We start from the raw sequence: 24749 nt of genomic DNA, 5'->3' as shown, positions 1-24749 counted from the left end.
TAGTGCTTTGAAAGGTCAGTCGGGTATCGGCGACAAAAGTTATGGTTTTGCACCGAATCGACTTGTATCTCTTCGCAGAGGCCACGTGACGCATGGGAAGCAGACAAACTGCCTCACAACAAAAGCGAGTGTACAGGATGGCACGAACGTTGTTGTTCTCCACTGCCATCACTGTCTTTACAAAACACCATACAGAGGCCTATCATCTTGGCACCGTTCATAGATGCATAGTCCCCTGTCAAGCTTCTAGCATTGTTATTGGGTTTAACACATTTTGATGTGCTGTAGTATGCTTTAGCATACTACAGCACATCTGTCATTTGGAATGCACATGAGACATTTGCCATCGCTTTTTGTTTTGTGCCTGACAGCACAAATTGTTTTACAGTCAAACCTCAATATAATGAAGTTGTACTTGCAGCAAAAAAACTTAGTTAAATCGTGAATTTCGTTAATTCGAGGTTTTCAAGTTTCAGCATTAAAATGAGCTTCACAAATTCCCAGAGCATTCTGGGTGGATAATATCTTGTTAGTAAGCACTTATAAACAAATTGCAAGAATGACGGGCCATCATAGCCCTGTTATGAGCACCAGCGCGTGCAGTGCAGATCGCACCAAGAGCAGTGCATCGACATGGCTGACAGCGTACGAGATTTGCCTATGTGGCGGCGCATGGCCCCGTAAATCATAAGACGCCATAGCTGGCCACGCTTAGTGCCTGCATCCGGTGCCCACAAATTAAAAACAAAAGTGTAAAAAGATATGGATATTGGTCCTGAACCATAAAAAAAAGATAGTTGATGACGGTGGCAAAGGGACTATACAAAGTAAGGTTTGTAGTTTTATTAGTGTCACGCCGCTCAGGCAGACATTAACAGATTTCACTCGATGACCACAAACTTGCAGTCACAACGCTGATGAGCGCTTCGTACCATGTCTCGGAAATTGGAGATAACGCGACCACCAACACTAGACTTGTGGCAGTCCTCCCCACCCCCTACCAACGCGTGCTTGATCACGTTACCGCGCGTTCACTCCCTCCCCATCCCTTCTGCACAGAAGGAATCATCAGCTCTCATGTTTCTCCAAGTTATTTACCAACAGAATGAATGGCGCAATGGTGTTTCCCGCCTACCGCATCCCAGCGCTAGTGCTTTGACAGCGGTTTAGCCCCTCAATCTTTTCATACAGAAGAACATTTGAAATAACTTTTTGCCTCATCTGACATAGTTTTTTTTGCTAGATTTACTAACCATGCAGGCTCCAAGTACATGATTGAAATGGTCGAAAACTTTATTAAATTGTAACTGCGTCACGAAGTTACTTTGTTAAATTGTGGGAAATAAGTACACTGTTTTCAGTGCAACTAAGATTGGTAAATGAAAATAGTTTGTTAAATCAACATTCATTATGTTGAAGTTTGACTGTTAACACATTTGTAATTTTATGTCCGTCTTGCGCTCAGGCACAAATCTTTGTTCTCGTTGGCCCACAAAATTTAGTTGTTTACAGAATTACGTTCCTTACCTACCCAAATAAAAGTACTTGCAACATACCGTGCATAGTACACCGTCCGTGCAGCTTAATTGGTCGCTGTTGGCTTTGTGTCTCACTTCACTGTTGAGCAACACTTACTAATTGCACAGTAATAACAAGCTTCGCCAAATGGCTACAGATTACTGCTGAACTACTCCAAGTGTTCCAAAAAGACAAATTTTTCTGCTCGAAAACTGCTCCAAAATGCTGGTGAGGCTGCACCTAAACCGCTCCAGAACGACATTTTTCCTGCTCCAAAAATTGCTCAAAATCCTAAACAGGCTGGGCCATCACTATTAAGGTAATTGTTTCCATGTAATTAGTGTCATCCAGGCATGTACAATGTGCAAGTGAAGTACCTACTTCTACAGTGTGAAGCCTTCAAGCTCAGTACAGACCTAAACATGCTTGCAAGTTCACAACTTTGCTTGCACCATCTACCATGAGCCACTGGTTGAGATAACTTACTTTGAGCATGTAGATAGGCAGGCCACTATTGCAAGTGCTTTTTGTTCTGAAACTGGCTTTCATGGCTCTTTTTATTCTTTACATCATCCTAGCCTCAGTGGTTGCCAAGCTTTAAAGTGAAGTCATTCCTTGACACTTCACATAGATTCCAGCGTAGATCAATGCTTGAATCTTTGCTGCACATCATCATCAGCCTACTGTCCACTGCAGGGCAAAGGCCTCTCCCTGTGATCTCCAATTACCCCTGTCCTGCACCAACTGATTCCAACGTGCACCTGCGAATTTCCCAATTTCATCACCCCGCTTAGTTTTCTGCCGTCTTCAACTGCACTTCCCATCTCTTGGCACCCATTCTGTAACTCTAATGGTCCACCAGTTATCTATCCTACGCATTACATGGCCTGCCCAGGTCCATTTTTTTCACTTAATGTCAATCCAAATATCGGCTTTTCCTGTTTGCTGTCTGATCCACACCGCTCTCTTCCTGTCTCAATTACGCCTAACAGTCTTCATTCCATCGCTCTTTGCGTAGTCCTTAACTTGTTTTCAAGCTTCTTTGTCAACCTCCAAGTTCCTGCCCCATATGTTAGCACCGGTAGAATGCAGTGACTGTGCACCTCTCTCTCTTTCTTTTTTTTTCCGATGATAGTGGTAAGCTCCCAGTCAGTATCTGGCAATGCCTGCCATATGCACTCCAACCCATTTTTATTCTGTAAATTTTCTTCTCGTGATCAGGGTCCCCTGTGAGTAATTGACGTAGGTCAGTGTACTCCTTCAGACTCTAGGTTGACGGGTGATCCTCAACTCTTGTTCCCCTGACAGGCTTTTATCTTTTTCTTGTGCATAATAATGCTCAACACCGCTCTTACTTTCTTTGTTAAGGTCCTCAATCATTTGTTGCAGTTTGTCCCCAGTGTTGAACAGGACAATGTCATCTACAAGCTAAAGGCTGCTGAAATATTCACCATTGATCCTCACTCCTAAGCCTTTGCAGTTTAATTGCTTGAATACTTCTTCCAAGCATGCAATGAATAGCATTGGAGAGATTGTGTCTCCTTGCCTGACCCGTTTCTTTATAGGTATCTTTCCGGTTTTCTTGTGGAGAATCAAGGGTAGCTGTGGAATCTTTGAAGATATTTTTGAAGATATTCACGTATGCCTCCTGTGCTCCTTGATTACGTAATGCCTCAATGACTGTTGGTATCCCTATTGAAACAAATGCATTTTCATAATCTATGAAAGCCATATAGAGAGGTTGATTGTACTCTGCAGATTTCTCGATTACCTGATGATGACATGGCTATGATCCGTTGTAGAGTATCCCTTCCTGAATCCAGCCTGTTCTCTTGGTTGACTGAAGTCAAATGTTGCCCTTGTGGCGGCCTCACGGTTGCACAGCAGCAGCCAGACACCCTTTCCCCTTTTGACTCGATAAAATATCACGGAGTGTGTGGGAAAGGGAAGCGGTGCAAGGGAGTGCAACCGAGCCGTAGAGGCTGAACGAACACAAAAATAGTCAGTTGTTGCTTGTTCTTCAGGGATGCATCACTCGCTTCTTTCTGCTGATTTCCAGCCGCGCTCGCGTCCCACACTACATTGGCGACCCGGACGAGCAGCAAGTGCTATGGACACACTTCAAGGCACCGAAATTCCGACACTCTCCGGTGTCGACGTCAAATTGCCTCCGTTTTGGACTGCGGACCCTGCATTGGGGTTCATTCAGGTAGAATCACAGTTTGCTGCATGGCGCATCACAGCAGATTCCACGAAATACCATTATGTGGTGAGCGGTCTGCCCCCATCAACCGCTAGCGAAATTCGAGACCTGCTACTTTCCCCACCAGCAGGGAATGTTTACAATGCGTTGAAGGCAACACTCATTCGCAGGATCACGCCCCCCGAAAGCCAACGGCTACAACAGCTTCTCCATGAAGCCAACCTCGGCAACAGGACGCCAAGCCAGCTGCTGTGTCATATGCAGCAATTATTGGGCAGCAAAGTGGATGGTCTTGACAGCCTGCTGTTCCGAGAAATATTTCTACAGAAAATCCCCCCGAACATCAGAATGGTCATGACTGCCTCAAATGAGAACGATCTATCCAAGCTGGCCGAGTTAGCCGACAAGATCATGGCGGTAGCTCCCACATATGTCGCGGCCGTCACAAGCGAACCGTCTCCACATGAGCAGCTTCAAGAGATGAAGAACGAAATCTCGCGTCTCATGTATTCCGTGGCCGCCCTCCATACCGCGTCATGGTCAACCAGTCAGAGTGCTCCGCAGTCGCCTATGAAACGCCAAAAACTATGTTGGTACCATCGCAAGTTCGGCAACGCTGCACACAAATGCGTACCACCCTGCGAGTTCTCGGGAAACGCCCCGGGCAAGCGCTGAGGGCGACCAGCGTTTCTGCCATGCAAGAACAGCGCTCATCAGTCCTTTTCCTAACCGACCACAGCAGCGGTTTCCACTTCCTTGTCGACACAGGCGCCGAAGTGAGCGTACTTCCAGCATCGCTCGCGAACACATCGCATTTGCAAGCAGTCAACAACACGGCCATCGCCACGTATGGAAACCACTCCCTGTCAGTCTGGGCCTGCAGAGAACGCTACGATGGATTTTCATAGTAGCAGACGTGCAATTCGCCATTCTCTGGGCGGATTTTCTGCGCCACTTCGGACTGTTAGTCGACTTGCGTAACCGAAGGTTACAGGACCCTGTGTCACAAAGTGATGTAAAAGGCAAGCCTTCAAGACGTACGCCGCTCAGCCCTACGCTGATCAAGCCAGCAGGCCCTGTTCGTTTCACTTCCATACTGAGCGAATTTTCTGACCTGACACACCAGCGCCAGGTGGGATCCCCAGTAAAACACGTGTTTCACTAAATTACTACTACTGGACCACTGGTTCACGCTCGACCACGTCGATTGTCGCCTGAGAAACTGGTGGTGGCATGACAGGAATTCGACCATATGTTGGAGTTGGGTATCATCCAACCTTCTTCCAGTCCTTGGGCATCTCCCCTCCACATGGTTCCTAAGCGATCATCGGGTGACTGGCGTCCTTGCAGGGACTATCGAGCGCTGAACAGTGTCGCAGCGCCTGACAGGTACCCCGTGCCACATATTCACGACATACTGGCAGGTCTGCATGGGGCCAAACTTTTTTCAAAAATTGATCTCGTGCGGGCATACCACCAAATACCTGCGTCGCCAGAAGACGTCCCCAAGACTGCTATCGCTACATTCTTTGGTCTATTAGAATTCCTGCGCATGCCATTCGGCCTTCACAACGCGGGTCAAACGTTCCAAAGGTTTATCGATGGTGTTCTATGGGGCCTCAATTTTTGTCACGCCTACCTGGACGACTTGCGTATTGCGAGCACCACTCCAGAAGAACATGAAGAGCACCTATCTGAGCACGGCATTGTCGTCAATGTGGCCAAGAGTGAACTTGGCGTGCCTGAGTTATCATTTCTGGGCCACATAATTTCGAGCTCGGGAGTACGGCCACACCCATCTGAAGTGCAGGCCATACAAGATTTTGCACTGCCAACCACACAGCGCCAAGTGCGTGAATTTCTCGGATTGCTAAACTTATACCGCCGCTTTGTGCCTAAATGCGCCCATATCATACAACCGCTTCACGGACTGCTCAAGGCAACGCAAGGATCTTCGAATGACCTGCCTTGGTGGGAAGAAGCGAAAAGGGCTTTCAACCAAAGCAAGCAGGCCTTGGCAAATGCGGCTTTCCTGGCATACCCACGGCCAGGAATTCCCCAGTGTTTAATGGTCAATGCCTCAGACATAGCCATTGGCGCTGTGTTGCAACAGCTGAGCGACGGCACATGGTACCGGACTGCATTCTTCTCAAGGAGGCTGACGCCTACTGAGCACCGCTACAGCACCTTCGGGCGCGAACTGCTGGCCGTCTACTCGAGTAAACGCAACTTCCAGCATTTCTTGGAAGGCGTCGAGTTCTTCATTTTAACTGACCATAAGCCACTGACCTATGCTCTCCGCTCTATGCGTTCGGACGGTGGCACGTACACGGCCCATGAACTTCGGCAACTGGCATACATCTCAGAGTTCACGACAGACATTCTCCACGTAAAAGTGAGCGACAACATTGTTGCCGACACCCTGTCGCGGAGCGCTATAAACATCGTCAACACTCTAGAAGGAGTTAATTTCGACGTGCTGGCGGCAGCCCAAAGAGAAGACGAAGAGCTAAAAAGCCTCCTAACAACAAAAACGGCCCTTAAGCTACAGTGGATGCAGATTCCGGGATCAGGCGACCAGATTCGCTGCGACACCTCCACGGGCAATCCACGCCCCTTCGTGCCTGCCAATCTACGTCGCCGCATTTTCCTTTCTGTTCACAAGCTGTCGCATCCAGGAATCAAAGCTATACAAAAGTTGCTCACAGCAAGGTTCATCTGGCCAGGTATCAACCGAGACGTGCGTTGCTGGGCAAGGATGCATACCGTGTCAGCGTGCCAAAATTCATCGACATACTGTGACCCCGTTGGCAACGTTCGCGCCTCCAGACGCGCGTTTCGACCATGTACACCTCGACATTGTCGGACCTCTGCCGCCTTGCCAAGAGAATGCCTATTTACTGACGTGCATTGACAGATTCACGTGCTGGGCGGAGGCCATACCTATAGCGGATATCACAGCTGACACGGTTGCCCGCACCTTCTTGCACCACTGGGTTGCTCGTTTCGGTGCACCATCTATAATAACAACGGACTGTGGAAGGCAGTTCGAATCATCACTTTTCGCCAGCATTATGCATTTCATTGGTGCATCTCGCATCAGAACAACCGCCTACCACCCGATTAGCAACAGCACGGTGGAGCGTTTCCACCACCAGCTCAAGTCTGCGCTCGCCGCAACAGAAGAGCACAACTGGATGAAGGCACTACCACTCATCCTCTTGGGAATCCGGACAGCTGTCAAGACTGACATCGGCAGCAGCGCGGCCGAACTGGTGTACGGAACGACATTGCGTCTTCCAGGAGAATTCTTCACGGGCAGCCCACAAGACGGTTGTACAGCCACCGCAGCCTACGCACCTAGGCTACGAGACATAATGGAAAACCTTCGCACTACGTCACCGCGACGGGCAGCGCCACGCGCGGTGTACGTACCGTCAGAACTTGCTTCGTGCACATACATGTTTGTGCGCCACGACGCAGTTCATCGGCCACTCCAACCACCATATAACGGGCCATTCCGAGTGCTGCGTCGAGGTGAGAAGCAGTTCACTATCGACGTGCGCGGTCGTCACGAAGTGGTATCACTTGATCGACTGAAGCCAGCGCACATTGAAGAAGCAGACATCGTTTCACATGTGCCGTAATCTCTGACACCACCCTCCAAGGCTCTACTTGTCCAACCACGCCAAGTCACAACAACACGCAGTGGACGAGTCTCCAGGGCACCCCGTCATATGGACTCGTGAACAATTTAAATCGTCCTATGAACGTTCGCTAACTCACTAGGAGGGGAAGTGATGTGGTGGCCTCACGGTCGCACAGCAGCAGCCGGACACCCTTTCCCCTTTTGACTCTATAAAATATTGCAGAGTGTGTGGGAAAGGGAAGTGGTGCGAGGGTGTGCAACCGAGCCGTAGACGCTGAACGAACACAAAAATAAAGTCAGTTGTTGCTTGTTCTTCAGGGACTCATCACTCGCTTCTTTCTGCTGATTTTCAGCCGCGCTCGCGTCCCGCACTACACCCTTATTCTATTGGAAGTTATCTTGGGGAATATCTCATACAGTATGGAAGTAAGCTAATGGGTCTATAATTTTTCAATTCTTTAACGTCTCCCTTTTTGTGGATTAGTATAATGTTGGCACTCTTCCAGTTCTCTGGGACCTTTGAGGTCGTGAGGCATTTTGTATAAATTTAAGGGCCACAAGCTTTTCAAGCATGATATCTCCTCCATCTTTGGTTAAATCAACTGTACACAGTACAACTAGCAGTGGCCTGCCAATCAGACTCTTGCTGATAATAAAAAATTCTCAACCCAGTGACCTGTGGTAAAGGGTGCAAATGCATTCTACAGCACAATGTGCCCGTGCTGTAGGCTAAAATGCAGGTGGCCAGACGCCTTTGTCAGAGTACACAGACCACCCTACGTGCACAGATCTGTTGTTGCTGGGCCCCATGAAGGTGCTTTAACAGCACTCTTAGTTGTCTAAAGAAGCTCCAGACAGCGTCCCTCATAGTCAAAGCATTGGAGCACCAGGGGCACTATAACATAAAACTATTCCAAACTTTTCTATTCCAATTCTGTAGCCCTCTGCGATTGGTCAAAATCTTTTTTGGACCACCCCCACTTCACCTGTCTGTCACACGACATCGTGAAAACTGCGATAGCTCCCCATATGATATGACATGTACACACCGATCATGCATGGTTTGACCGAACAAAAGAAAAATCATTATTTCTGATTCGGCGCCTTTTTGCCATTAGCCCTCGGATATTGCTCAAAAGTTTTTGGGATGCACCCACTTCACCTGCCATTTGTGCGACGTCACAAAACCGCAAAAACTCACCGCGTCAAAGTGACGTGTGCACGTTAAAGATGCATTATTCTGCCAAACAAAACTGAATTTTTTTCTGAATAGCTGCAGGCTGCCCCGTTCCAAAAGGAATAAAAGATGGCTGCTGCCGATCGCTCAGGGACTGGCTACTCGCACCTGCGGGAGAGCATGGGTTTAATTGCATATAATAAAGCTTTTTGCATGGCCATGTAATGCTTTCGAGCACTTTTTGGCACATTTACGACCTCGTTCTGCCCACTCTTCTTTGCTGAGGATCCGTTTTAGCGTCATTCTTAAGCTTCCATTGCATGCCGCCACGATTGTCGACGAGTCGCCGCAAGCTAAGTAAGAGAAAGCGGACTAATCACTGACGCCAGCATCATCCTCTTTATCTGGTTATCGATTTTCAGTGCAGTGGGTCGGCCCCATCGAATCCCTCTCCGCTTGAACGTGCTCCTCGCCTCTTGTCAGCCAATTAGATAAGACAAGCAGCTCAGTGCAGGCAATGTTATTCTTTTTTCAAGCAAACAAAAGTGACCTGCTATGAACGAGGAAAGCGCTTGATTGGTCTGTTAAGACAACCGTAGGGGTGACTGCCCAATGCTTGCGTCTGTGGTTACGCAAATTTGACGTTGGGAGGTTGGAATAAAAATATATTGGAATAGTTTTACGTTATAGGGCCCCAGGGTTGCTCTAGAGGTGCCCTGGAGTCTGCTTCAGTCATGCACACTGCAACCTGTGCACATTTGATAAAGGTACAGAGAAGTCTAAATTAATGCAACAAACTGAGTGGTTTTCATTGATCTTCCCTGATGTAATCGTGAGTAATTTAGCCTGACTTTTTTTAAAAACCACAAGTCCTGAGATAGTTATATGGTGCATTTATGCATGCATTTAAGCTACTTTGGACTTTGTGGATTGTTTAGCTTTCTAAAGCTCTTCTTTCACTTATTGTGATTATTCTTGTGCATTTCTAGATTGAGTGCCATCCCTACTTGAATCAGAGTGAACTGATTGAGTTCTGCAAAAAGCACAACATCGCTGTTACTGCCTACAGCCCCTTGGGTTCCCCTGATCGCCCATGGTAATCTGAATTGTGCAATTGTGTGAGGGATTGTTTTTATTTGCACAAAGTTAATGCTCAAGAACAAACAAAAGCACGCACTATTGCCAGAGGAGCTTTCGCCACATTAAGTGCCTGCATTCAGTGAAGGAAAACATTTGTACAACTTGTACTGTTCTGCTGTGCATTCTTGTATGCATTTCTGAGTACGTTACCCAAGACAGTGCCAGCAATCAGGGTCATCTGTATTTCATCATGCTGGGGCTCTCTACTCATATATACCACTAGCTTTTACTGTATATTTGATAAATGAATTGTTGTTCTATGACGAAAGTGGATAGTACAGTGCGTCGCCAGTTAACAATTTTAATTTGCTTGATATATTTGTGTTGTTGCCTTTATAAATTCATTTGGCAAATCGGTTTACGAATGCATCTTGACAAATTGCCACAGTTAGATGTGCTGGCATAAGTCATGTTTCATTGTATTTAATATATTATAAATTATGAAATGATGCTGCCCAAACATTAAGGAGACACTGGTCATGAAAAACTTCTGATAAATGACAAACAGATGTAAGGATTGCTTTGATGTTCTCCCTTGTTTTGTCTTTTTCGACAGCCTTTGACAGTTTCAAGCTGTATAAACTGTACTATGTAATAGTGTTGCTGGTCATTATTAGGTATGTGCTAAATTGGGAGCTCCTTTACAGTCATAAATATGCTTATCATATATAGGAGAGCTACCATACCAGTGGCCATTTTCCATAAGAGTGGAAAAATACCTTCCAAAGGTATAGCATTTTCCAGGACAGGTCAATAGTGGTAGGCAATATAACACACTCTGCCTAGGAAACTATTTGTTTAGGGTCATGGTGAACCCAGAACTAGAGCACTGGCAATATAACTTATTCTGCCTAGGAAACTATTTGTTTAGGGTGTGGGGAAACCAAAACTAGATCAGCGACAAAAGACATGTAGTTGGGACAAGTTCCTGCAGAACATCTACTTTTTTTGCTCATGCTCATGGCACAGGATCCCAGCAGTCTGTCGCCATCGCCTTCTTCAGACATATCACAATAGTGGGCACTGCATCTTTGTGACATCAGTGTGTAAACAAGGTCTGAAACATGTCGTGTTCCTTACATGCCAAGGCATGCTATGAACAAATATAACTTAAACTGTAAACTCTTAATGTAGCATTTTATTTTTAAGAAATGACTACTCATAAAACTTTCTGCCATGTTTCTTGGCTGTTGTGCTGTTGTACCTTCTACACTTTATGCTGATCATATACTATAATGCAGTACACATGTAGCAGTGTTGAGTAAGGTAGAAAAAATAATGAGCCATTCCACTCTGTGAAGGCGGATGATCAGCAAAGCTGTGTAGCACACAACAAAGAGGTGGCACAGAATTTCGAACAAAGGTACAAACACATTTATTGTCTTGATCGGTGGTCATCGTGACAAAAGGTACGCACACACATTTATATTTATACATTCCACAATCATTCATGCTATATATATAGACATATACATTTGTTATATGTCTTCGCGTTTTCATTTTGCAATATATTGAGGCAAAGAATTTGAGACCAAAACCACTGCACCGACTCGTAGTGTGCGGTCCATGCCTTCACAGAGGTAGGGTATCAAAGATTGGGTTGGGATTACTTGCACTCTCCAAAACGGAGGTGATGGGACGGCAACAAACCCACCCCGCGTGCATTTATGGATGGTTTGACTGCTGACCGGCGATAAGGTCCATGCCTGATCGACCATGGACCAGAGGCATAGGACGGGAGGTGGCATAAAAGCAAACTTGGTTTAATAAAATAAAATCAGGCCAGAGACATAATGAAAAAAATATAAGCAAACTACAAGCAGATGATGCAAAGCTTTGCGTAAAGTGTGCGGGTCACACACAACACACTCTGACGCAACGCGCGACACAAAGTCCACCACGTGGAAATTTACAACACTCGTGAAATAATAAAAAAATATGTGGCGTAAATGAAAAATGCACACGACAATAAACGCGGCAAACACTACACCAACAGAACATACAAAAATAAACACACGAATAATTAAATGAAAGATGAAACGCGATTAAAAAAGTCTGCTTGAAAGTTCTGAGAGCAGGTTGGATAACTAGGCTTATCTGTGGCGTGCTCGCCAAGATGCCAATCTGATGAAATATTGGGCTGCTGGTACCTCAATGCCACAGATTTTGACGGACTTGCACCGTCTGTCGATCTACCGGCGAAGACTCCGGCTTGGGGGTTTCAGCCTGCCAACCACATCTTCAACTGTCTCTCCTCGGTGCAGGACCACGCTGCTCCATCTTCCAAACTACTCTGCCCGCTCGCCGCCGCTAGCTCGTCCTTCATAAAGCTCTGGCGACCCACGTGACCAACCGGTCCCGCGAGCTAAGGAACAATAGGGAACTTTCCTCCCTACTGCCGTGTAAGTGGCGTTGCGACTGTGGCGGCAATGGCAGCCATGTCGAGATGGACATGGGCACGCACTTTGTGACAGAGGGGCAGTATGGGAATGCTAGCATGATGAGCGGCATCGGAGCCAGCTGTGGAGAAGACAACAACGACGAAGGTGCGAGCGATATATTGTGGCAAAGAATTTGAGACCAAAATCACCGCACCGACTGGCATTGGGCCAGTGCCGTCAGCGCCTTCGCAGAGGGAGGGGCAGTATGGGAACGCTGGCATGATGAGTTCTAATGGAGCCAACTGTGGAAGAAGACGGCGACAAACGAGTGAGCAGTGGCACGAGTGTGTTGCTGTGGTTACATCGAAGGGTGCCAACAAGCCAGCTGTGGTAGAAGATGACAAACATGCGAGCAGTGGCATGAGCCATTGCTGATGATATTTTTTTCTCACACAGATTTGTTGACAAACACAAAAATTGCACGGAACCCTAGCCACAAACAGCTTTGCTGTGAAATCCAACAATTTCAACATATGGTTATATCCGAGATAATTTTACATGCCTTTAGTATTTGGTGCAGTAGGCAAAGCTCATCATAATAAACAGCGTTATATTAAGAAGATTGCATTCTATGCAAGCTAGTTGTGAAGCCTATGGGTACAGTGCTTACAGAATGAAACACATCAATTTAGGGCTAGGGAATGCCCATACTTTCATTTCTACCGTCTGCTGTTTGTGTGACATCAACATAATTTTTGCTGACACACTTATATTAGCGTCCGCATCACCCTTACTGACCAGATTCATAGGCACATGACATGGTAATCTCAAGTAATTGCATATATGGAGTGTTCTTCTTGAAGTTTTCCTGTCTTTTCTTATTCCTTGAGCATTGTACATGTGCGGAACTTCCAAAGCACTTCTTGATGGCCGAGGCAATCTCTGTATATTCTAACAAATATCTATTCTAATTTGTTAAATGTTTGATAGGCCCCAAAAATATGACAGAATATTTACTAAATTATATTTCTTCACTACAGAAAATTTTGCTGATGAGTATCTTTATGGGCATTAACATTTCATGTGTGCATTTCATAGGGCAAAGCCAGGAGACCCACTTCTCATGGAAGAGCCTGCAATCAAGGCCATTGCTGAAGCCCATGGGAAAACTCCTGCTCAGGTATATAGGTGTCCCTTTTGTGTTTGCAGCTATAGCACTCTCATGTGAAACTATACACAGTTCAGCATTAATACACCCTTCTGCCTTTCTGGGTGAACTTGAGGGCACTCATAAACATCTGACCGCAATGGTTGGTGAAGCCAGTCTTATATTTAAAATCATTTGAAATTTCTAGCTTATAAATTTTGAATTTCTTCATCAATACTTTTTATTTTCACTATGCTCAGCCAGGTTGTTTAAACATTCCCATTTTTTACACATCTCCAATCACTTGAAGTTCCTAGATGCATATGCTGTGTTCATATCATCACTCGTTTTTAAAAGTGGAACGACCACAAGCATTTGTGTGTTTTGAGAGTATCTAGAGGCCCTTCCTCAAATTGTGTACCACGTACATGGATTGCACACATCTAGTACTTATTGGAGCAGCCATTGTACAAAATGTACATTGAAAATTTGAATGTACATGAACATGCATTGCAGACTGAAATCGAAGGTCTGTTTACACATGCATGCAATGTAATTTTAAAGATGTACTATCACAGAGGCTTGCAGGTACTTCAGAATTTTTCTGTAAGCAGCTAGTCTCATTGCTTTTTAAATAACCCTGATATCGTTGTCTTCCCTGTCAAGAAATAAATTTTTTGTGTGAAGGAATGTGTTGCACTCTTATGATAAAACTGCACACTTTTCTTTTGTGTTCATGCAAATTACTGAACAAACATTAATAGAAATGTACATTCAAATGCCTAGCATGTCTTTTGGAAACTGGCTGTCATTAAAATAAGTGAGCCCAGGATCAGCCAAACAGTACTGCAGCTCAGGTGTCTACACGCTACACAATCTACATTCTGCTAGACAGCAGAACAACGTGGTGCATCAAACAGTATCATGAGACAAAAGGCATCAGAGTTTGGTCTTATCTTTTTTAATTGTAAGTAATGAAGTCGAGGTTTTGACGGAAGCCCGTCTGGTCGGGAGGCATCATGAAGAATGGTAAAAAGAAGGACACCGACCACTGAATGAATACAAGAAAAGACGTTTCGGCTCCCCTGACGGGAGCCTTGTTCACAATGAAATCAATGGCGTGCGATACAATGTTTATATGGTTTTAAAATATGATGTAAGCAGCGCGTGTAGATGGGGGGGAGGGTTCCGTCATTCCGGTTGAGGGTGTTATCTGTCATTTGGATTAGGAGAGATTCCAAGTGGTGTCTTGACGTCAAATCTCTTTCTTTTTCTAATATCTTCGCGTTATCCCAATCAATCCTGTGGTCCAAGTCATCTGCATGCTCTGCCAAGGCGTTTGAGGCGACTTTTTTCTTTTTTACATCGTTGATATGCTGCTTCAACCGCTGCTCGAAATTTCCTGTCTCGCCGATATATACGCAGTCGCAGTCTTCACATGGAATCCCGTAGACGATGCCAGGAAATTTAGTCTTTGGAAGCTTGTCTTTCACGTTTACCAGCCGGTGGCGTAATTTTTTTTTTTTTTTTTTTTTGGGGGACGGTACGTGAGCTACCTGGACGTCATAGCCGCGTGCACTAACGGTTCGGCGCCGGCGCTCTACGGTTTGCCAAAAATACATAAACCTAACGTGCCGATGCGACCTATTGTTGATTTTACTCGCTCTCCGCTTCATAAACTGTCGAAATACCTTCATAAGGTTCTTTCCCCTCTCGTTGGTAGAGGCAGCACGCACGTTCACCATTCTGAAGACTTCATAAACAAGATTCGTCATTTTACTCTCGACGATCAAGAAGCGCTTGTCTCGTTCGACGTCGTGTCGCTTTTTACAAGCGTTCCTATTCGACTCGCCGTGGAAACTTGCACCGCCATTCTGGACGATGACCCTACCCTACCAGAAAGGACGCCCATCGACGTTCCTGACTTGAAGAGGCTCCTCCTGTTCTGCCTGGAGAACACCTACTTCACTTTTGAAGGCACCTTCTACAGGCAAGTGCACGGGACACCGATGGGCGCATCCATTTCGGTAACCACTGCAAATTTAACTATGGAATGGCTTGAGCATCGAGCACTCGCCTCTTTCTACTCGCCGCCCAGAGTCTTCCTACGTTACGTAGACGATGTGTTCTGCATAATTCAGCGAGAACAAATTCCTTCATTTTTGTCACATTTGAACAGTATTGAAGCGTCCTTACAATTCACAGTCGAGGAAGAAAAAGATGGCGAGCTTCCTTTTGTGGACGTCCTCGTAAAGCGTGACAGGCGCAATCTGGCATTCACCGTGTACAGAAAGAGCACACACACAGGCAGGTATCTGCATTTTAATTCAGTGCACCCGATAAACCAGAAGAGATCGGTAGTAGCCTCTCTTGTCGGCAGAACCAAGCGTATCTGCACAACGCCACAAAGCCGTGCTGCCGACCTACAAGAGGTCCACCGTAATCTCTCGGCATGTGGCTACCCGAAGTCGTTTGTGAACTCGGTGGAACCCCATCTGTCTCAGCCCCCAAGGCCTGACTGTGTGCTCCCAAGAAAACGCGCCCCCATACCGTATGTGCCCGGTGTGAGCGAGGGCTTAGCCCGCGTTCTACGCGGCTATGACGTCCAGGTAGCTCACGTACCGTCCCAAAAATTACGCCACCGGCTGGTAAACGTGAAAGACAAGCTTCCAAAGACTAAATTTCCTGGCATCGTCTACGGGATTCCATGTGAAGACTGCGACTGCGTATATATCGGCGAGACAGGAAATTTCGAGCAGCGGTTGAAGCAGCATATCAACGATGTAAAAAAGAAAAAAGTCGCCTCAAACGCCTTGGCAGAGCATGCAGATGACTTGGACCACAGGATTGATTGGGATAACGCGAAGATATTAGAAAAAGAAAGAGATTTGACGTCAAGACACCACTTGGAATCTCTCCTAATCCAAATGACAGATAACACCCTCAACCGGAATGACGGAACCCTCCCCCCCATCTACACGCGCTGCTTACATCATATTTTAAAACCATATAAACATTGTATCGCACGCCATTGATTTCATTGTGAACAAGGCTCCCGTCAGGGGAGCCGAAACGTCTTTTCTTGTATTCATTCAGTGGTCGGTGTCCTTCTTTTTACCATTCTTCATAATTGTAAGTAGTACTTTGCCACATCCTGCAGTTTTTGTGGGTATCGGGCTGGCACAAGCTTGACTCTGTCAGTAGCATTGATCATGGAACATGGTGACGTGATGGCCTCTGTAGCCTATCTGAAGGCTGCACCAGCAGAGGGCACCAGACCAGTAGACTAGCCTTAAGCCAAGGAATTCGGGCATGGGAGTCTCAACCAACTGAGAAAATCATGCTGATAGATCATTAGGCCACTGGGGAATGCAGTCAATACCCATAGAAACCACCAGAGCTGCACATGACATGGGTCCTCGTGGTGTGCTCAGGAGGCAGTGCGAGAGATGGCCAGGTGTTATTACAAGCACTAGACTGGACCAGGCTGGTCTCGTAGATCAAACTCTTCAGAGCATTATTGAGGTCCCTGAAACAGACATTCAGTACAAAGTCAGCTGGTCTTGTGCCAGGGCTACTTAGAAAGCTACTGAATTTGTAGCACTCACATATCTCTTTTCGATGCGATTAGCATTAAAAAAAATTAGCATTAGCTAGCTGTTCGTTTGTCCATCTGATCACCATTTTCCTGCAAATTTGGGTCTCTGGGTAGTCGCATGGTCAAATGGGTAGCGTGTCGGGCTGCTGTGCTAAGGGAACTGGTTTTGAAACCAACCATCGAACAAACTTGGGTCACTTGGTGTGTAGCACTGTATGAACCACTCTTCAAAGAACCTCTCTGACACTGACATGGGTCACTGGGGATGTGGGACTGAGTATGTAACGTGGGTATGTACTGCACTTCAATGAATCTCTTCTACACTGACTTGGAGCACTGTGTTATGTGCCAGTCGGTCTGTGCTGCTCTTCACTGAACTTCTTTGACACAAATTTGGGTCACTATGTATGTGCCAGTAAGTGAATGCCGCTCTTCAAGCAGCATAACTGGGTAATTGCCGTGGGGAATGTGCTACTTTATAATAACAAAAAACATCCTTTTAATTTAACTTTAACTTTAATAGGTCCATTAGATTGCTTTCAGTATTGTAAAAAATATTCACCAAGATAATTTCCAATAGAATCAGCGCAAAACTTGACTTCAATCAACCAAGAGAACAGGCTGGCTTCAGTTAAGGATATTCTACATTGGATTGCAACCATGTCATCAATCAGGTAATCTAGAAATCTGTGGAGTACAGTCAACTTCTCTATATGGCGTTCACAGATTATGAAAAGGCATTTGATTCAGTAGATACGAGAAGTCATGGAGGCATTGCATAATCAAGGAGTCCAGGAGGCATACGTAAATGTCTTGAGAAATATCTGCAAAGATTCCACAGTTACTTTAGTTCTTGGTAGCTAGCTGGGCAAGTCGGTACAACTTTACTATCTGCACGGACTCGCCCAGCTTTACTGTAAGTAAATATACTTTGGTTCTCCACAACAAAAGTAGAAAATCACCTATCAAGAACGGGGTCGGGCAAGGAGACATGACCTGTCTGGTGCTGTTCATTGCATGCTTAGGAGTATTCAACTTCTAGACTAGAGAGGCTTAGGAGTGAAAATTACTGGTGAATATTGACATGTGTACTTATATTTATCGGGCGACCACGTTTCACCGCCTAACAAATCTTATCACACAGCGCGGGACGCGCCTGCATGTATCCGAAGTTTCTGGGAAGTTATCGATGCTTCTATCCGCTGTCTGTTGTCGCCGAACCTTGCGTTATCTGATTTCATCGCATGACGCGAATGGTGTAGAACTTTGTGGAAGGCACACGGGTCCCAACGATTAGTCTGCAACATTCGATGACTGCTGTATAAAAGCCGACGCGCTGGACCCGCTGATCAGATTTTCGACGATCGCCGACAGTGTTCGCCGCTATCGTTGTGCTATAAGTGTAGCCAGTTTTTGTGGGCGCAGGTTCGCCCAATAAAAGTTAGTTTTGTCCTTCACAGTATTGCTACTGTGCTTTTCAACGTCACCACCACGTGACATCTGGTGGAGGTGCTTTTTGTTCATGTACCGGACGACCCCGACAAGCCGTGATCCAAGCCTGGACCGCAAAGAGAACACCAACGTAGTCCCGGACCATCGAGCAAGCCGCCGTCTTCAACCGCTGCCCCCGGAGCACGGACTTCTACCAGAGAAGACCAAGGAGATTGTGACAAAGGCAACCCCAATGGCAGCCCCAGCGTCCCCCATCGTGCTGCAGCAGCCCAGGGAACCATCGATGTTCCGCGGTTCCACATTTGAGGACCCGGAAAGCTGGCTGGAAACGTATGAGAGGGTCGCTACGTTTAACAGCTGGGCAAGCGACGACAAGCTACGACATGTCTATTTCGCATTGGAGGACGCCGCCAGGACGTGGTTTGAGAATCGAGAAGCCACCTTGACGACGTGGGACCTCTTCCGAAGCGGCTTCCTTCAAACATTTACAAGCGTCGTGCGAAAAAAGCGAGCCCAAGCTCTACTGCAGACCAGAGCGCAGCTGCCGAATGAGGCTATCGCTATCTTCACTGAGGAAATGAGCCGTCTTTTCCGCCACGCCGACCCAGAAATGTCTGAGGAGAAGAAAGTCCACCTACTGATGCGTGGTGTAAAGGAGGAACTTTTCGCCGGAATGGTAAGAAGCCCACCGAAGACCATCGACGAGTTCCTTCGTGAAGCGACGAGCATCGAGAAGACACTGGAATTGCGGAACCGGCAATTCGACCGTCGCATTAAGCCAACAAGCTACGCCGGAATTCAATCACTGGCCACGGACGATCTGTGCGAGACCATCAGGGCCATTGTGCGCGAAGAACTGCGCAAGGTCTTGCCATTGTCGCAGCCTCACGTGGCCTCTATCGTCGACATCATGAAAGAAGAGGTGCACCGATCGCTTGGAGTTCCCGAGGTGCAACCACAATTACCGCAGCCCCAGCCAGATGCGATTACTTACGCCGCCATCGCACGCCGTCAAGGTCCCCCTCCGCGGCCGCGCCAGGGCCCTGTAACGCCGCAATTTCGTCGTCCGCCACCGCCAGCACGACCACCCGTCGGCCAGCGCACCTACGCGAGGAAGACGGACATTTGGCGCGCCCCCGACCACCGCCCGCTCTGCTACCACTGCGGCGAAGCCGGCCATGTGTACCGCCGATGCCCATGCCGCGACCTGGGATTGCGAGGCTTTGCCGTCAACGCACAGCGCCCGAGGGAAGGTGAACGCTCTCGTGACATCGCCAACTACTTCGCCGCTACTCAGAGGAGCCCTCGACGACCGTCCCGTTCGCCGTCACCTGGCCGCTACCTGTCGCCGCAACGCCGACCATACACTGGCCCAGCCCGGGGCCGGTCCGTCAGCCCATATCCGGAAAACTAAAAGCAGCAACCGATGGAGGTGCGGTTGCTGTTCGTCGAACTGACGAAGATCCTCCCCCGCGGACGAAGACGCCCAAAAGACTGTCTCGACGACATAACGACGACGACACACCGCCGTCCCGACGAAGTCCGGCAGGAAAGAACACGCTGACGAAAGACCACCTGACGACGCCACGTACCAACCACAGGTCAACGCGACGCAGCCGTGATCCGACGCCAAGGCCTAACTGTAACGCAAGACAAGAACAACCGACCTCGACGTGCTTCTCGACGGCCACGCAGTCACCGCCTTAGTAGACACAGGAGCCGATTACTCCGTCATGAGTGGACCCATCGCAGCCCAATTGAAGAAATTTAAGACTGCATGGGAAGGCCCGTTAATTTGGACCGCTGGAGGACACCTCATCACGCCGAGTGGAATCTGCACGGCAAGAATTACCATCCATGACCGGACTTACCCTGCCACCTTCGTTATCCTGCAACAGTGTTCACGAGACGTCATTCTCGGCATGGACTTCCTGAACCAACACGGCGCAATCATCGACCTGAAGTCAAAGTCAATAACGCTGTCGGAAGATCAAGCGATACCGCCGGAGAGCCCTTGTAGTCACCATGCCTTGAGTGTGCTCGAAAATCAAGTGAGCATCCCGCCTCGCTCCAGCATTGTTATTTCGGTCGGCACCGAAACACCCGGTGACGTAGAAGGCGTCATCGAAGGCGACCAAGGTCTACTGCTCGACCGTGAAATTTGCATGGCAAGAGGGATCGCTCGACTGCACGGAGGAAACACGAAAGTGTTGCTGACAAACTTCAGCCAGGAGTTCAAGCACATCAACAAGGGCACGAGGAACGCATACATCGAGGAAATTCAGGAAACCAGCGATGCGTTTGTCCTCTCGGATTCTGCCGCATCTACCTCGAAGGCCACAGTTTCCGAACCAGACTTCAACATAAATCTAAGTCTCCCCCTGAGTAAGCAGCAACAGCTCAGAAGTCTGCTTCAGCGATACAAAGAGTGCTTTTCGACGTCGTCGAGGATTCGACAAACACCAGCCGCAAAGCATTGCATAATAACCGAAGAGTGCGCTCGACCACTCCGCCAGAGCCCTTACCGAGTTTCGACGCGAGAACGCGAAGCTGTAAGACAACAAGTCGACGAAATGCTGCGTGTCGACATCATCCAGCCGTCGAAAAGCCCGTGGGCGTCTCCAGTTGTTTTAGTGAAGAAAAAGGACGGAACCCTACGTTTCTGCGTCGATTATCGTGGACTGAACAAAATCACGAAGAAAGACGTATACCCCCTCCCACAGATAGACGATGCATTGGATCGGCTCTGCAATGCTAAATACTTTTCATCGACGAACCTCAAGTCTGGCTACCGGCAAATAGAAGTCGACGAAAGGGACCGCGAAAAGACCGCCTTCATCATGCCAGACGGCCTCTATGAGTTCAAGCTTATGCCATTTGGACTGCGCTCGGCGCCTGCAATGTTCCAGCGCGTGATGGACACGGTTTTAGCAGGATTGAAGTGGCAGACCTGTCTCGTTTATTTGGATGACGTCGTCGTCTTCGCCGGAAATTTCGACGATCACCTTAAGCGGCTTGCGAGAGTATTAGAGGCCATCAAGTCATCAGGGCTCACTCTGAAGCCGGAAAAGTGTCGCTTCGCTTACGATGAGCTTCTATTCCTAGGCCACGTCATCAGCAAATCTGGAGTACGCCCTGACCCGCAGAAGACAGCTGCCATCGCAAAGTTCCCGCAGCCACTCGACAAGAAGGCAGTGCGCAGATTCCTTGGCATGTGTGCCTACTATAGGCGCTTTGTCAAGGATTTTTCACGCATCGCGGAGCCGCTAACACATCTAACGAAATGTGATGTCGAGTTCAAGTGGCAAACGCCGCAGGCCGACGCATTTCAAGAACTGAAACGACACATGCAGTCACCGCCGGTACTTGCACACTTCGACGAGGACGCCGATACTGAAATCCACACTGACGCCAGTAGCCTAGGCCTCGGTGCCGTCCTAGTCCAGAGGAAAGACGGAATTGAACGGGTGATATCTTATGCTAGCTAGTCACTGTCAAAAGCGGAAGGCAATTATTCTACGACTGAAAAGGAATGCCTCACCATCATTTGGGCTACAGCAAAATTCCGCCCTTACCTCTATGGCAGGTCATTCAAAGTCGTTGGCAACCATCACGCGTTGTGTTGGCTAGCTAACTTAAAGGACCCTTCAGGACGGCTGGCGCAGTGGAGCCTCAGACTGCAAGAATATGACATCACCATAACATACAAGTCCAGAAGAAAGTACTCTGACGCCGACTGCTTATCACGCGCCTCCATCGATCTCCCGCCGCAAGACGACGAGGACGACGACGCCTTCCTTGGAATAATAAGCGCGGGAGACTTCCCTAAACAGCAGCAAGCAGACCCGGAGCTAAAAGGCCTCGTCGAGTACTTGGAAGGGAACACCGACGTTGTCCCTAGGGCCTTTAAGCGCGAGTTGTCTTCGTTCACGCTACAAAACAACCTGCTCGTGAAGAAGAACTTCTCACCAGTCCGCGCCAGCTACCTTCTTGTACCGTCAGCGCTGCGTCCAGAAGTACTGCACGCCCCACACGATGATCCAACTGCTGGGCACCTCGGATTCTTCCGGACGTTGTCGAGGATACAGGAAAGATATTACTGGCCACGTCTGACCGCCGACGTCGCCCGTTACGTCAAGACATGCCGAGACAGTCAGCGTCGCAAGACACCACCGACAAGGCCAGCAGGATTACTACAGCCGATCGAACCTCCTCGTCGACCATTCCAGCAGATTGGGATGGATTTGTTGCGGCCGTTTCTGACGTCAGCATCCGGGAATAAGTGGATCGTCGTGGCGACGGACTACCTCACCCGCTTCGCTGAAACTAAAGCTCTACCGAAAGCCAGCGCAGCCGAAGCGGCGAAATTTTTCGTCGAGCACATCCTGCTGCGACATGGTGCCCCAGAAGTCCTCATCACCGACAGAGGAACGGCTTTTACAGCAGAGCTCACCCAAGCCATTCTGCAATACAGCCAGACAAGCCACAGGAGGACAACTGCCTACCACCTGCAGACGAATGGTCTCATGGAGCGCCTGAACAAGACCCTCGCCGACATGCTAGCAATGTACGTCGACGTCGAACACAAGACCTGGGATGCCATCCTACCGTACGTAACATTCGCTTACAACACGGCGGTGCAAGAAACAACGCCGATCACGCCGTTTAAGCTGGTTTACGGCAGGAACCCGACGACGACGCTCGACGCCATGCTGCCGCACGTCACTGACGAAGAGAATCTTGATGTCGCTACCTATCTCCAGTGCGCCGAAGAAGCCCGACAGCCGACACTACAACCTCCGACGACGCTTCGTCGAGTACGAGCCCGGCGACCGCGTTTGGGTATGGACCCCGATACGCCGACGAGGACTGAGTGAGAAACTATTGCGATACTATTTCGGACCCTACAAAGTCATCCGACATATTGGCGCACTGGACTATGAGGTCGTGTCAGACGGCATTTCGCATTCACAGCGGCGCCGCGCACGATCTGAAGTGGTCCACGTGGTGCACCTTAAACCCTTTTACGGACGCTGACGAAGTTCCTTATTTTGTTGTTTTCGTTGCTACGAGTGCTTTTCTTTATTACTTTCGTTTGTTTGCAGCATCGGGTCGATGCTTTTTAAGAGGGGGGTAATGACACGTGTACTTATCTTCATCAGGCGACCATGTTTCGCTGGCCAACAAATGTTACCGCGCAGCGCAGGACGCGCCTGCATGTAAAAGAAGTTTCTGGAATGTTATCGATGGTTCCGTCCACTGTCTTTCACCGCAACTTGTGTAATCTGATTGCATGTATGCGCGACGCGAATAGTCTAGAACTTTGTGGAAGACACGCGGGTCCCATCGGTTAATCTGGAACATTCGACAACTGCTGTATAAAAGCCGACGCGCTTGACCCGCTGATCAGATTTTTCGACGATCGCCGACTGTGTTCGCCGCTTTCGTTGTGCTATAAGTGTAGCCTGTTTTGTGGGCACAGGTTCGCCCAATAAAAGTTAGTTTTGTCCTTCACAGTATTGCTACTGTGTTCTTCAACGTCACCACCACGTGACAATATCTCGGCAGTCTTCGGTTTGAAAGGGAAAAAATTGTCATCCACCTGAATGTAGCGTGAAGCTACAAAAGGAAACCCATACGGGTTTCACAGAAAGCACGTTTCGCAGTTGAGGAAAAATTCGTCCTGGTATGGGACTCGAACCCAGGACCAAGGCATTTCTGGGACGGTTGCTCTACCATCTGAGCTAACCAGGAGGCTAGCAGATGGCAGCGCGAGAGCAAATTAATCAACAAGTCGAAGCACAGGGACTCAGAATAGAGCAAATCGGTTCTGTGGAATCCCGTAATGTGGAGGAAGTATTATGAAAGGGAAAAAATTGTCATCCACCTGAATGTAGCATGAAGCTACATTCGGTTTGCAGATGACATTGTCCTGTCCAGCAACACTGGAGATGAATTGCAATGAATGAGAATCTTAACCGAGAAAGTGCGAGAGCGGGGTTGAAGATTATTATGCAGAAGACAAAGGTAATGTTCAATAGCTTGGCAAAGAAACAATATTCATGATTGCCTGTCAGCTGCTGGAGTCTGTAGAAGAGTACATTTATCTACGTCAGTTACTCACAGGGGACTCGGATGTTGAGAAGGAAAATTACAGAATAAAAATGGGTTGGAGTGCATACAGAAGACATTACGAAATACTGACTGCTAGCTTACCACTGTCGTTAAGAAAAGTGTACAAACATTACATTCTACTGGTGCTAACATACGGAGCAGAATCTTGGAGGTTAACAAAGAAGCTCGAGAACAAGTTAAGGACCACGCAAAGAGTGATGGAACGAAAAAGTCAGGGGTAACGTTAAGAGGCCAGAAGAGAGTGGTGTGGATGTGAGAGCAAATGGGGGTAGCCAATATTCTAGTTAACATTAAGAGAAAAAAATGGGGCTGGGCAGGTCGTGTAATGCGTAGGGTAGGTAACTGATGG

The 24749-nt window shown here is 47.8% G+C and overlaps 1 protein-coding gene across 5 annotated transcripts in view; it reads left to right on the top strand.

Annotated features, from left to right (window-relative positions):
* LOC126546885 (aldo-keto reductase 1B-like) overlaps nucleotides 1-24749 on the top strand; it is a 56419-nt gene that overhangs the window by 12503 nt on the left and 19167 nt on the right. For all 5 annotated transcript variants that reach the window (XM_055062957.2, XM_055062956.2, XM_050194605.3 and 2 more), the window contains 2 exons: nucleotides 9537-9643; nucleotides 13167-13248. In XM_055062957.2, the coding sequence (XP_054918932.1) occupies nucleotides 9537-9643; nucleotides 13167-13248 (189 nt within the window). The remainder of the gene's footprint in view (nucleotides 1-9536; nucleotides 9644-13166; nucleotides 13249-24749) is intronic.

This window comes from Dermacentor andersoni, chromosome 1, assembly GCF_023375885.2.
Source record: "Dermacentor andersoni chromosome 1, qqDerAnde1_hic_scaffold, whole genome shotgun sequence".
Taxonomy (NCBI): Eukaryota; Metazoa; Arthropoda; class Arachnida; order Ixodida; family Ixodidae; genus Dermacentor; species Dermacentor andersoni.
This window is presented reverse-complemented; position numbering and strand designations above follow the sequence as displayed.